At 40.4% G+C, this 14,858-nt stretch overlaps 1 protein-coding gene across 15 annotated transcripts in view; it reads left to right on the forward strand.

Annotated features, from left to right (window-relative positions):
• Nucleotides 1–14,858, forward strand: part of ryr1b (ryanodine receptor 1b (skeletal)) — a 71,931-nt gene that overhangs the window by 45,472 nt on the left and 11,601 nt on the right. For 7 of the 15 annotated variants that reach the window (XM_031573673.1, XM_031573674.1, XM_031573686.2 and 4 more), the window contains 12 exons: nucleotides 187–296; nucleotides 394–445; nucleotides 578–658; nucleotides 2,791–2,890; nucleotides 4,161–4,240; nucleotides 4,368–4,444; nucleotides 4,811–4,884; nucleotides 9,966–9,983; nucleotides 12,738–12,818; nucleotides 13,067–13,155; nucleotides 13,969–14,097; nucleotides 14,372–14,476. In XM_031573673.1, the coding sequence (XP_031429533.1) occupies nucleotides 187–296; nucleotides 394–445; nucleotides 578–658; nucleotides 2,791–2,890; nucleotides 4,161–4,240; nucleotides 4,368–4,444; nucleotides 4,811–4,884; nucleotides 9,966–9,983; nucleotides 12,738–12,818; nucleotides 13,067–13,155; nucleotides 13,969–14,097; nucleotides 14,372–14,476 (996 nt within the window). The remainder of the gene's footprint in view (nucleotides 1–186; nucleotides 297–393; nucleotides 446–577; nucleotides 659–2,790; nucleotides 2,891–4,160; nucleotides 4,241–4,367; nucleotides 4,445–4,810; nucleotides 4,885–9,965; nucleotides 9,984–12,737; nucleotides 12,819–13,066; nucleotides 13,156–13,968; nucleotides 14,098–14,371; nucleotides 14,477–14,858) is intronic. The other 8 variants (XM_031573677.2, XM_031573680.2, XM_031573687.2 and 5 more) reach the window with 3 other exon arrangements.

Here is a 14,858-nt window from a genome sequence, read left to right on the forward strand (position 1 = left end):
ACAGGAGTCATGGTGTCCTTTACTCTGAAACTGGGCATCTCAATTGTCTGGTCCTCATCCCTGACACCTTTTTGTCTGTTAACTGTTCCCAGGGGATGCCCTGTGCTACATAAAGAAAAAGGAGAAGACGGCCAGGTCACACTATCATGTGAATTGTGAAACATATGTTTCTGCTTACATTTTCAGAAAGCGATGGAAGAAGAGGAGGAGACAGAAGAGGAGGAGACAGAATCCAAGCCTGACCCCCTCCACCAGCTTATTTTACATTTCAGCCGAACTGCACTCACCGAAAAAACGTGAGGCCATCTCTTCTCTTCCCCTTCTTTTACTTCTCACTGTCAGAAATGTCAGGGTTTTTCTACTGATAACATTCTCTTTTGGTCTTTTTTACAGCAATCTTGATGTAGATTATCTATACATGGCATATGCCGATATTATGGCAAAGGTGAGTGGGTTTCTAAGTTCATTTAACTTGATTTTTTTATCGACGATACACATTTTCACTGTTGTTCTTAGTCAGTTCGATGAATTGTTACAGTGTTTGAATTGAGGTTTGTTTTGTGTGTCTTTGCCACAGAGCTGCCACCTTTGTGAGGAAGACGAAGGGGGAGAGGAGGTGGGCGATGAGGCAGCCTTTGAGGTGCGACAGACAGAGATGGTATGGGGGGGCCTGGGGCTGGGGACAGGGGAGACACCAGAAGAGAAGCTCACCAACGCAAACAAGCGTCCACACTGATCCATTGCACCTGCACACCCTCTGCTCCTACATCAACCCTCCTGTTTTCGACAATCTCTCTCTCTCACTTTTTGTTTGTAGCATCTCTCGTTCTTTCTTTCCTTCTTTCTAACTGTCCCTCTCCAGTCCTTTCTGTCCTTTCTTCTCACTATCATGCCTCCCTCTGTGATGGTCTGACTTGTGCATTCATTTGCTGGATTCTGCCGTGCAGAATATCATAATATCAGTGTTATGTTTGTGTTTTCCTTGTCTACATTGCATGACTTGAGCGAGTGCAGAGAGATGAAAAAATAACATTAACAAAAAATACAATTCAATAATACATTATAGTTCAGTGGCCATTTATTAGAATCTACCTCTTTTCCCAGAGGAAAATAATTGATCAAGTTAATTTTATACTCTAACGAAACTCATTATCTTATTGTGTTTTGGATAGGAAATCCAACAGCTTAGAGTTTCACTATATGTATATTTTAGAAAGGTTTACCACACATTGTTACCCTCTGAGAATATATTCTTTCACCATTCAATAACTACAGGATACTGTGTATGTATGTATTTTACGTGTTTAATTTATGTAGTTTATAATTTTATAGTATTTACTGTATACACATATATATATATATCTGTATAGATAGTCCCACAAAGTCCCATTAGATGCTAATATTATTAACTCTGTATAGTCTCCACCTCTCTCATCTTAGACCATTGTGTTGTGTGGCTGTAATGTTACTAAGGATTCTATGATTGTTCACTTACAGTGATGTCAGTCTTACTCACTTACTTAACCACCTCGACAATTTTCCATGATTTGGACTGATCTGTCAAAAATCCTGATTAACCACGTGTCTGTCTGAATCTAGAACAGACTCACTCTCTGTACTCACCCAGGACTACAGTAAAAGCCTGCACAGTCAGACAGATGTCCCCTGTCTAAAAAAGCATTTGTTCAACACAAACATGACCATACACACACAGGCACCTGCAGATCACAAAGAGCCTCTGTAAGTAGAGTGACCTCATCATGACACCTTTCCTTTGACAAGGTTAGGCCCACGGAGGGTGAGGGTGCGGGTGTTTAGTTGAGTTCAGGGGGTGGGGGGTGGGGGATGTGAGGTGGTGGTGGTGGGAGTGGGGGTGGGGGGGGTGGGTTAGAAAGCCTGGGTGCTTTTTGGTGGGTTTAGCTCTAAGCATGCATTGTGGGTAGGTCTTGCATAACTTGTTTTTTATTCCAACAGGATATTATGATTATTTTTCACTATACCAGATACCTTTATCACAAGTTTGCCACATCATGGGACCTTCTCAAACATTCAGAGAGAAAACTCTGAAAGCTTTAGTCTTCAAGACGGAAACACTTAATCATAGCTTTGAGTAGAAAGCCTTTCTTACGTCTTACCCTTCAGATTCACACGTTGCCTTTTCAGGGCCAGAGACCTCTAAGAAAGAGCGGCACCCAGCCGAAGAGGGTTAAATCTGCAGGGGTCGGGAAGAGTAGGGCTGTTTGCTGTAGTCTAACGTTTGCCCCAGATCGGCAAATGTGAGGAATTGTAATGACTAATACAACTCATTTCTTTGAAAAAAGAGTGAGAACTGCTTGTATGCTTGTATTGGAGGGTAGGCATGTATGTGTGAGTGTATGACTGTGTATGTGTGTATGCTTGTGGCTCAGAGAGAAAAAGAGAGTGTGAAGTGGATTAAGTGTAGATAATATGATTAGATCATTTTTTTTTATAAAATTCATCATCTATGCTGATGGATATAAGTGAAGTTAACAGCTAGACAATGTCATGGTCTACATGTCTTTATTTACACAACAGGTAAATTCAATTAAATTGTAGTCACCAAAATAGCCTGCAGGATATATTTCCCTAAGAAAATTGTGCAGATTTGTGTGTGTGTGTGTGTGTGTGTGTGTGTGTGTGTGTGTGTGTGTGTGTGTGTGTGTGTGTGTGTGTGTGTGTGTATTAGAGAGAGAGTGAATATGTTGGGGGTGGTGTGTGGGTGCTGTGTTTATCTGGTCACATCTTTGCCCTTCTCTTACCCCCATCTAGGAAAAGGAGATGGAGAAGCAAAGGCTGTTGTACCAGCAGTCCCGCCTGCATGACCGTGGCGGTGCAGAGATGGTGTTGCAGATGATCAGTGCATGCAAAGGTACATAATTCACACACAGAGTCAGCACCATAGCACTGTACTCTCTGCTGATAGCATAAAGGGTTGTGTCCTCAGTATCTCAAGAATGATTTAATGTGTTAGACTGAGGGGCCAGATTATGAAGGGAGAAGTACAGTCAAATTAATTCTGTGGGGGTGACATGTTTATACTAACCTCCTGCAGATCAACATAGTCACAGTTCAGATTATTCTAGTGCTGTCAGTTTACCGCGTTATTAACGGAGTTAACGCAAACCCATTTTAACGCCGTTCATTTTTTTATTGCGAGATTAACGTCAGTTTTTTTTTTTTTTTTTTTAGATTAACATTCTTTTTGGCCTCGCAAACTGTGTAGTAGGCTAACGTTATGGTTTGAGTGAATGGTGAGCGCGATACGGCGAAATGGATGATAAAAAGCTTCTGAATGGAAAGTTTACTTTTAAAAGTTGTGTTGTGCAAAAGAAGCGAGCTTCACTGTTGCCTGAAAATGTCAACAGGCAGCTGGCTGAAAGCAAAGAAGTAGTAGGCTTACCTTGTATTGGTAACCTAACTGTTACAGTTCATTGTTTCTGAAATAAGAGGCCTGACTGCTATGTTCCCAGCAAACTTGGAAAAAAGAAAATATTAAGCCATGGTTTATCTGCACTATAGGCTGAGTCCTTGTTTACCTGAAATGTGCACTTTATAATTTTATTTTGTACCACCCTGTTTGGCAATGTTGGTTTTTAATAAAATAAAACATTTGCATAAAGCAAGCCAATCCACTTTTCCATGTTGATAAGGGCATTAAAATAAAAATAAAATGATGGAAAAAATAAATAAACGAAGGGACATTTAGAATAGATAAAAATGTGCGATTAATCGCGATTCATTTTGAGTTAACTATGACATGAATGCGATTAATCGCGATTAAATATTTTAATCGTTTGACAGCACTAGATTATTCATTAATTAAGTAATTTTTATTAATTTCTCTGTTTGGAAACACAGTGTGTTATCACATGTGTTGAGAACACTCTCGTTTCAATGTAGCCATTAATCTCTCCACCAGATAACAGCAACTGCAGAATGTGTGCTCCAACACAGCTTTCACAGACATTACATACCATGCATTATTACAGGAAGATGTGAACCATCATCAGTCATAATACATCTCATTGAGTAGTTTACCCACCAAGTCTAAGGGCATACATTAGCAAATGAGTGTATTAGCTACACTTTTGTCCATGTAACACACCAGGTTCTCATCACTGATGTTACCTTGTCCTCAGGTGAGACAGGCGTCATGGTGAACTCTACTCTGAAACTGGGCATCTCAATTCTCAACGGAGGCAACAGTGCTGTTCAGACAGTGAGTACTGCTTGCACAACTCATTTGGACTCGCAGAACTGTCTCTAAAAGCATCACATCACAGACCGCAAAGAGTCAGTTGAACTTGAAACATTTTTCTCTTTCGCTCTGTTTCTCATCATACCAGAGAATGTTGGATTACCTGAAGGATAAAAAGGATGTGGGCTTTTTCTTGAGCCTGCAAGCGCTGATGCAGACCTGCAGGTAAGTTAATTGTATACACATACAAACACACACACTCACACACTCACAGAGACACACACACACACACACACACACACTCAAAGAGACACACACACACACAGAGACACACGGACACACAGACAGACAGACAGACAGACAGACAGACACACACACAGACAGACAGACACACACACACACACACACACACACACACACACACACACACACACACACAGACACACACACACAGACAGACAGACAGACAGACAGACAGACAGACAGACAGACAGACAGACAGACAGACAGACACAGACAGACAGACAGACAGACAGACAGACAGACAGACAGACAGACAGGTCTAAATTCAGTGTGCTTTTGTGTTTCTAGTGTTTTGGACCTGAATGCCTTTGAGAGACAGAACAAGGCAGAGGGGCTGGGAATGGTGTCTGAAGAGGGCACAGGTGAGTTCCGAAACACAGCGGTCGCGATTTATTTATAAAAATGTGCCATGTACTTTATGTGTTATTTATGCATGTCAGCATGTTATGTAGAGACATCTGTATTACGAGTTATCTGTGTCAAGTATGTATTGAATATATTCTTCGCAGTTTATATTCACCAAATTAAACAGTGTTGAAATGGTTAAAGACATATACTTTATATATTGTAACATATAACCTAATACTGTATGAGCCAAGGGTCCTAAAATAGGGTCATCAGTACCACTTGTAGTCAGGTGGCTTAATGCAAAATTTAGGCTCGATCGTGACAAGAGTGATAAAAGCATGAAATTTGGCACACAATTAGCGTATACCCTACTAAAAGATATTAGAAGGGGTGCCCAAGTGAAACTGCTCATTTTTTCGTTTTAATGAGATATTAAGTTTTGACCTAAATCAAGATATGCGTTACCTGTGGTCCGATTTTCAAAACGGTTATTTTGCCTAGAAATGCTTACCAAATAAGTAATAAATCAGTTATTTATGCATGTTTGTGTTTTCTTGTTTGTTTCTGATATCCACTAGTTTAAACAAATGTTCCTTTAAGTAGCAAAACAGACAAAAAGACTTGTGCCCGTGCGCGCGCTCATCCAAGATGGCGGGAAAGACGTAATTCTGCTATATCTGTTAGGTAAAACCGTTATTTTACCACCATTTTAAACCATATTTGCATTTGTATCTTTTATATGTATAAGGACTGTAATATTTTATTAAAGATTTGCTTCAACATCATTAAAATAGCACCAACAAAGGCGCATTACAGTACCAGGAGGCTACGCAGAAAAAGGTACATTTGGCGCAGATTGAGCGTGTCTTTTCGCACATCAAAACTGATCATATGAGGAATGTGCTGTTATAAATTGACAAATGTAGAAGAATGTAGCGTTTGAAAAAGGAACTCATATGTTTAAACTTTCTGAGCTGTCGTTGTACATCAAGAGGCTTGAAGATATTGGAGTTAAGAAAACTATAAATAAAACCAGGTTAATCAATGTCTTGCTAGAACATTACAAAGAGACTCTTTAAGAACAAACTGATGGAAGAAACACCGTTTTAGATTTCCGGGATGCAATAAGCAGGCTATTGAAGGATGCTTTGAAACAACACAACTTTTCAGAAGACGCCGAAATTCTAGAGAGGGCTGCAACAATTGTAGGCTAAGGAAAGACATTTTTGCACACAAAGGATTTATTTTTTCTGGGTGCTTTCCAATGGACTGCCATTCAAAATATTAACCGTCAAGCTTAAAGTCTCTCGTTTCTATCATTCTTTATGGTCTCAACATAAAGGATCAAGAGAAGTCTGAAAAAAAACTGGCCAAACTCGCATTTCAGCATCTCGTGAGCCACCCCTACCACTATATACAGGGGTGCCCCAAGGCTCGGTGATGGGACCACTTCTCTTTGCCATTTACACCACTTCGCTGGGCCCTATCATCCGCTCGCATGGTTTTTCCTATCATTGCTATGCCGATGACACTCAACTGTTTCTGTCTTTCCCTCCTGAGGACACCACTGTCTCGGCGCGGATCTCGGACTGTCTTGCTGATATATCCACATGGATGAAAAACCACCACCTTCAGCTGAACCTGGCCAAAACGGAACTGATGGTCTTTCCAGCCAAACAGGCCATCCACCACAACATCAGCATCAATATTGACTCCTTGTCTCTTGTTCCATCCAAAACAGCAAGAAACCTCGGGGTCATTATTGATGACCAACTGACTTTCACGGACCACATTGCCTCTGTCTCTAGGTCCTGCCGCTTTGCGCTATTCAACATCCGCAAAATCAGGCCGTACCTAACCCAGTATGCCACCCAGCTGCTGGTGCAAACCTTGGTGAATTCACGCCTTGATTACTGCAACGCCCTCCTAACGGGCCTGCCGGCTTGCGTGGTGAAACCACTACAAATGATCCAGAACGCGGCGGCGCGTCTGGTGTTCAACCAACCGAAGAGGGCACACGTCACCCCGCTACTCATTGAGCTCCACTGGCTGCCGGTAGCTGCTCGCATTAAGTTCAAGTCACTTATGCTTGCCTACAGAGTGCTTGATGGTTCTGCTCCCACCTACCTAAATGCTCTTGTAAGGGCAAATGTTACACCCAGGATGCTGCGCTCTTCTAGTGAGCGTCGTTTGGCACTGCCGTCTGTGCAAGTACGGCAGTCCAGACTATTCTCATTTGTAGTTCCACGTTGGTGGAATGAACTACCCAGCACTACCAGAGCAGGGGCGTCCCTCTCTACCTTTAAGAAGCTTTTGAAGACCCAACTCTTCAGAGAGCACTTCCCGTCCTAACTGGCACTTCGACTAGTGCGTAACTTGCAATTACAGCAGTTACACTTCTGCACTCCTTTCTTTTTATTTCATTTTGTTATATTTCTAATGTAAAGTAGTATTTATTTATTGTTACACCAGGTTCTATTGCTCGTAGCTTGAATATTCTCTCCCTTGTACGTCGCTTTGGACAAAAGCGTCTGCTAAATGACTAAATGTAAATGTAAATGTATATGTTGGGCTAAATATGCATAGCTCCACTAGAAGTAAGACATTGATAGAAAAGATATACCAAATGGGCATTTCTGTTTCCTATGATCGTATCATTGAGATAGAATACTGGCTAGAGACGTCTCTTTGCGAGCGCTACAAGGCCAGATTGGAGTGCGCTCATGTTCTTAAGGGCTGAATTTGTGATAAATCGTTGATGAGTGCGTTCACATGAATTCTACAGGCATCAATAATTATAATGATAATAAATACAAGAATATTTGTTTCATTAACAATTACGTTTCACATTTATAGTCATGATTCTACGAGGCTTCGTGATAAATAAATAAATAAAGAAAGAAAACGAGAACGCTCGTTCAATTTAAGAATCAGTGCACACTTTGGCCGTTTAAGAACACATTTCCAGGCATTCATGGATCCGGTGGAGATCTTTTCTTAGGTTGAAGATATTAGACACTTAACAAAATGTGCGAGAATGAGGTCCATTGCTCACAATCCCAGCTCCACGACATCAGTCTCCTCATTTCACGGAACTGGTATCAGCATCTTTCAGTTTACAACAGAAAGTGTGCCAGGCGAAAATAGGCCCCCACTAGTTCTGCCGTGTGGAACAGAGCACCAAGGATAACCAGAGAGCTATGTAACGGTCTCTGCAGTTGCAATAAGCACAAGTTCAGTTTCCGTTCCAGCCTGCAAAATAACACCACTTCACGGCAATGTTAGCATTAGGTTTGGATGACTATCCCCAAGTGTCTATACTGTATGCAGAGAGCTGATTACGTGCACCTGCAAACAGCGCTGCTCACGTTGCAAATGTGTTCAAGAAAAGTTGAGATGCAAGCCAATGTGTTAATGTGATTGTCCAAAGAGCAAATCGTAGAGCAATTTATAACAGCACATTCCTCATATGATCAGTTTTGATGTGCGAAAAGACACGCTCAATCTGCGCCAAATTAACTTTTTTCTGCGTAGCCTCCTGGTACTGTAATGCGCCTTTGTTGGTGCTATTTTAATGATGTTGAAGCAAATCTTTAATACAATATTACAGTCCTTATACATATAAAAGATACAAATGCAAATATGGTTTTAAATGGTGGTAAAATAACGGTTTTACCTAACAGATATAGCAGAATTACGTCTTTCCCGCCATCTTGGATGAGCGCGCGCACGGGCACAAGTCTTTTTGTCTGTTTTGCTACTTAAAAGGAACATTTGTTTAAACTAGTGGATATCAGAAACAAACAAGAAAACACAAACATGCATAAATAACTGATTTATTACTTATTTGGTAAGCATTTCTAGGCAAAATAACCGTTTTGAAAATCGGACCACAGGTAACGCATATCTTGATTTAGGTCAAAACTTAATATCTCATTAAAACGAAAAAATGAGCAGTTTCACTTGGGCACCCCTTCTAATATCTTTTAGTAGGGTATAAGCTAATTGTGTGCCAAATTTCATGCTTTTATCACTCTTGTCACGATCGCGTTGTTAAGCCACCTGACTATTGAGGGGGCAAATGCTATAGGTGTATATTTTTGCAACTTGGATCTGACAGCTTTATTATTACACAGCCTCTTAAGTAGAACTCCTATTGGGACATTCCATGTCAAATCAACCAGGGGTTCCCACCTCAATTTTTTTTTTTAATTTCTTCATTCTGGTGTAGGATGAATCAGTATGATGGAGAAATCCCAAGCAATAGTGCCATGGGGGAATTATTTATGAAGTTACGGTCACTTTTACAGAGGTGGAGGGGGTCATTTACAATTTTAGAGCTAAAAGAGCTACTAAATTATAGAGCACGTTTAGGGGTTTCATGCAGCTGCTTAGAATGTTGTACATCTATCATTGGGCTTAAGGAGATAGATATGTACTTGGTCTACAAGGTTCTGATCAGTTTGACACGTTTCATGGGAATTCATGTCAGATAGTGACATCTTAAGTTTTTTCCCGAAATTTTTAACATCCACTGCTCAAAAGTATTTAAGCTTTCATCTTTCACATGAAAAGCAAAAATTACAAAATATCAATTGGGAACCACTGGTTGATTTGATATGAAATGTCCCAATAGGAGCTCTACGTAAGAGGCTGTAAAATCATAGAGCTGCCATGTCCAAGTTTGTATCATGAAGAAATATACACCAGAAATACACATCTTTCAGAAAAATAGAGTTAGCATTCCCCACCCCATGTGATAGTGGTGACTCCCTCTGGCTCCTGCCTTATCACTTATTACTGAATAACATAACTGAATATGAATCAATTGACCTCATCACAAAATGTTTCTCTTGCAGCATTCCCCACATAGTGCATACTCTTCTAGAGAAGAGATTTTGAGATGTCAGTGAATGTGGTTGAATGTTCATTCACAGCATTGTTTATCTCCCCGTCTTGAGCTGAACTGCGGAGATAATCCAACTCACCGGCCCTCTCTTTCTCTATCTCTTTCTCTCTCCCTGCCACTGCCCCTCCAACCCACCCCCCTTTACACCCATCCCCTCTCCCTCTTTCTTCCTCTCATGGTTTTCAGCTATGAAGCTAGAACGTGGTAAATAATTCCGGTCTTTAAAATCTCTCTTTCCTCCCTGTCCCAGCTGTCCCTGTCTCTTCCTCTCAGCTCACCTATATATACTGGGTTATCTTTCCATCCATGTAGTTTTCCTGCATTTCATTTCGCAGTCAAGGAAGCAAAGAGAAAACCTTTCAGTCACTGCATAGTAGTCCAGTTGTATCTTTAAACACTGAAAACATAGCGTACCGCACCAAAGTATTGGAACATTTCTGAAAGAAAATAGGCCATGTGCAGGTACAATGCCTGACCCCAAGCAGTGACTTAACAGGTTGTCTTCTCTTTGCCCTTGAGTGCCGTGTCACAGATCTACTGTAACTCCAGATACATCTTGACTGATGCCAGATCATGTCAAAGTAAAGACCCCCTATCGTGGCCGTCTTTCCTTAAACAGTTCTCGGGGAGCAGATCCCAGAGAACTGTAGACACAGCCCTGAAATGAATTTGCATCCTCATCTGAGAAACTGTTAAGATCTTTTACTGAATAAATAAGCCAAGCCTTCCAGCATTATTTGAAAACTTCCCTCAAATAATTAGATGCTTTTGCTGCCAGAATCAAGGATGTTACAGTGTGTCAGTTATCTTACAAAACATACATCATATAGTAACTCTTGTGAATTTCTAATGATAACCTGATAAGGACTTTAAAGCTCCCTTGCATCCATTTTTGTCCATCATGGATGTTCCATGTAAAGCTTAGCCTTAAAACGTGTAAATAAAATGTCTTTAAAATTAAAGTGGCATTATGCAGCAATTGTACATCAGGATTAGGATTAGGGTTAGGATAAACAGTTTTACCTTAAGCAGCTTTAAAAAAATTGGGGCGCGACAATGACTTTTAATATGGAGAATCGCCTCCGTGCCATTGCCATACCAGGGTCCATAGGCATATTACTGCTAAATGTAGGTTTGCCTGAAGCCGCCCAGTTTCTACTGTCTGCCGAACTAGTAAGTAGCTTATTTGCCGTTCTTGCTTTATCTTGTGTTGCACTTGCTAGATATTTGACTGTGTTAGTACAGTTGTTGACTAACTAGTTTGTCATAATGTCAAAGTCAGCACATTTCAAGAGATTTCGTTAGTTTTAGCCGCTAGCATATCGTTAGCGATTAGCAATTGTTCCGTTATGCTACTTTAAAGTGCTTTTATACTTAGTGACATTTATACTGAAAGATAAGTAGTCTACTTATTCAACTCATTAATAATAATAATTCATTTTAGAAACAGATGTGTAACTGCATGATCTCAGAAGAATAAGTCATTTTAACATTATTTTCATAACATAACATTTCTATTCTATTTTAGAAAAAAACATCTTTAGATGTTATTAACATCACCAAAAGCAATGATGTGGTTGTTCATTGTATCATAACCTATACCACAGTAGAACAGTAGCTTTGCTTCGCTCTGCTGCAACTTCGCTTAAACCTAAGCACTCGTAATCTATAATTTGTATAAACATGTATATTTCAGATCCCATCCTATATGCTGTCCATTTCATATAGATCTCCTATTGATGTCCCATTTCACTAACCCCCTATCTGTTGTAACATTCTGAATTTTTCCATCACATTCCAACTTTTACTTCTGCCACTAACAATTTTCTCAATCTCTTATTTCATCGCAAACCTGTAAGGTTCTGATATATGCTCAATTTCATTCTAAGTAATATTAATATGAATCATCCTAATTATTGTTGTTGCCATCAGATTTATTTGTGTGGACTGTATTCAATGATGCTTTCCTCGAGCGCACCGATCAAGGCTAAAAAAAGGCTCTGGTCTGGCTGAGCTGTGAGGGGTTTAGACCACCAGCTCTGTCCCTCTCAGTGTCAGTGGTCCCCTTTACCTTCAAAGAGCTCCCAACCCCAACTGTGACCTTGCAGTTTCTCCAAGACTTCCCAACGGCTGCAGGAACCTCCACTTTTACTCTCTGTGACACAGTAGTTTGTGGAGTGCAGTAGATCTGTCCTGCATGACTATGTGTCTGTGTGCATTTGTATACAATAAGTGTGTGTGTGTGTGTGTGTGTGTGTGTGTGTGTGTGTGTGAATGTGAGGAACATGTCCATCATATTGTGAGTATTTGCGTGTTGTTTGTCATGTCCTGTCTCAATCTCTCTTTGTTTTTTGTTTTTTTTTACCTGTGTAGTATATCAGTGTCTGTACTGTCAACCATAACTGAGATGATGCCCCACAGTCTTCGTCAGACACTGCTGAGTCCTCTCTGTGTGTGTCTGTGTTTTCATGTTTCAGTCTACACAGTGGCTGTTCCCCTGTGTGTGTGTGTGTACATGTGTATGTGTGTGAGCTGTATGGCTGTCTGTGTAAGTCGGACAGAGGTGGTTTGTGGGAGAGAGTGCTGGGTGACTCAGAGTGATATCTCTGAAAGCCCCCGACTTCCCTCTCACTGATACTCCCTCCCTCCCTCTTTAATAATACTTACAATTTAAATGTTAATACCTTCTTATAGTAAGATAGTCGATATTGTCTCATTTCACTGTGTGGTGAAAATTAATGAATCACATTTAATAAATCAATCCCCATTCTTTGAGTTCAGCTTCATCCTTAAATGTATTTGTGATCAAATTGAAATCAGCACATACGCATGTATTGTACATGTACATGTGCTGTGGTGAAACACACTAATAAACACACATATTTGCCATCGCTGATCCCAGTACAGTTTGTGTAAGGCCTCATGCCATTGCTTCTTGTTGTCTGCACCTGTGTTCAGATGAAAAAGTGATGGCGGATGCTGAGTTCACCTGTGACCTTTTCCGCCTCCTCCAGCTACTGTGCGAGGGTCACAATAACGGTACGTCACAGAATTATTCTGATTGATTGTGTGCTGTGGGTTAAGCAAGTGCAATAAAGCTCTAGCTGTTTTTTTTTTTTAAGCGTAATTGTGAGAGGGGTGTATATGGTTGATAAGAGTAGGCTCGGTTCTCAGAAATGTGGGCAAAATTGGTTCCGGATTGTCTCTTGTACAACTCCCCTTCATGTTTGTTTGATTTTTGTGTGACTTCATACTTTGGGATTTACTGTGGATTCATACCTTGACAGATTTCCAGAATTATCTACGCACCCAGACTGGTAGCACCACAACCATTAACATCATTATCTGCACTGTCGACTACCTGCTTAGACTGCAGGTAAGATATCAACTAAGCACTTTTGAACTGTTTCATGTTTTATTCTTTATTGTCAGGGGTTAGATTGGGATTTGTAATGTGGGGGAGCTCTGTGGTACCAGGGCTGACATTGGTGCACATACGTGTGCACGTCACCAACAGTGACACAATATTTTTACACAGATAGGCCTACATTTGAATAAAAAAATCACACAAATTCTCACTTTAAAGTATCATTTTAACAATTTTGTAGAGGTTAAAAAGTAAGCAAATTATTAATAACATATGACAGAATATAACAAGGTCTGATCTGCTGGCAACCCTCTACCTTGCAATACCTATCAATGATGTAATTTGCATTCCTGTTGTGTTCTGCTCAAACCATGCCAGCTAGTTTAACAATTTAACCTGAACTTGAGCTTGCCAGCTAGCTTAATGTAACAGTTAGATAACTTGCAAAGATTTGAGGCAACCTGTCTCTTACCATCTTGTGTTAGCGTTAAACAGCATTTAGTAAAATTGTCATTTAGCCTATATCGTTAAAGCAGAAAATCAGACAAATGTAGTTCTCTGTTCCAGTTTCTGACCTATTTGTCAGTTTCTGACCTATATAGACAGAGACGTATACAAAATATGTACACTGTTGAAGTATAAACAAAATATGTACACTGTTGAAGTATAAACAAAATATGTACACTGTTGAAGTCCCCTGGTGTTTCTGATGAGTTTCTGATGAGTGTTAGTGCCACAGCTGAGCCCCAGACAACCCCCGGCCCAACCTTCCCTTTTTTTTCTTCCTTCTGACCTGTCATTCCCATCTTCTGTCTCCTGCAGGAATCCATTAGTGACTTCTACTGGTACTATTCCGGCAAGGACATCATTGATGAACCAGGCAAGAGGAATTTCTCCAAAGCAATGACTGTGGCCAAACAAGTGTTTAACAGCTTAACAGAGTACATCCAGGTGAGAAAGCCCACTGTTTGATCTAAATGTCTGTGCAGTTCTGCCTACTGACAGATTTCTTTTTTATTGTCATCACTCCGCTGGTGATATTGTTTTCACCTGTTAGGACTACCTTTGACTCGTTGTTACCTGCGTCTATGTTCAAATGAAAAAGTGATGGCGGATGCTGAGTTCACCTGTGACCTTTTCCGCTTCCTTCAGCTACTGTGTGAGGGTGTCTTTGACTGGTATTGCTGTTTATTCCACTTCATGACCCTCTGTCTCCTCCTCCTAGGGTCCCTGCACTGGTAATCAGCAGTCCTTGGCTCACAGCAGGTTGTGGGATGCTGTTGTGGGCTTTTTACATGTGTTTGCTCACATGATGATGAAATTGGCTCAGGTAAGACACATGAGTGCGCACTAACATACACAGTGTTGTATGTACTGTATGCCTGGTGCCTTAGGTACAGTGTAAAATGTACACACGTTTGATAGATCATTTACATTCAATAGCCTTTGTGCCATACTTGTATCAGTACCACCAATGCGGAAAGGCATTAGGGTTATCTTGAAATTTGAATTTGATTGGAGAAGTGAAATATTTCCACTAAATTAAACATAACAGTTTAGGAAGAACTTGAATAAGAAGAACCCGATTTACCATGTGGACACAGTCTAAATGACTTCAATGTATGTATAGCATTTTATGAGGATATGATTATATTTTTAATTACATTTGTCACTAAGGCCAATTGTAGGCATCAGAATGCTTGTCCTGTACA

Source organism: Clupea harengus, chromosome 9 (genome assembly GCF_900700415.2).
Source record: "Clupea harengus chromosome 9, Ch_v2.0.2, whole genome shotgun sequence".
Lineage (NCBI taxonomy): Eukaryota > Metazoa > Chordata > Actinopteri > Clupeiformes > Clupeidae > Clupea > Clupea harengus.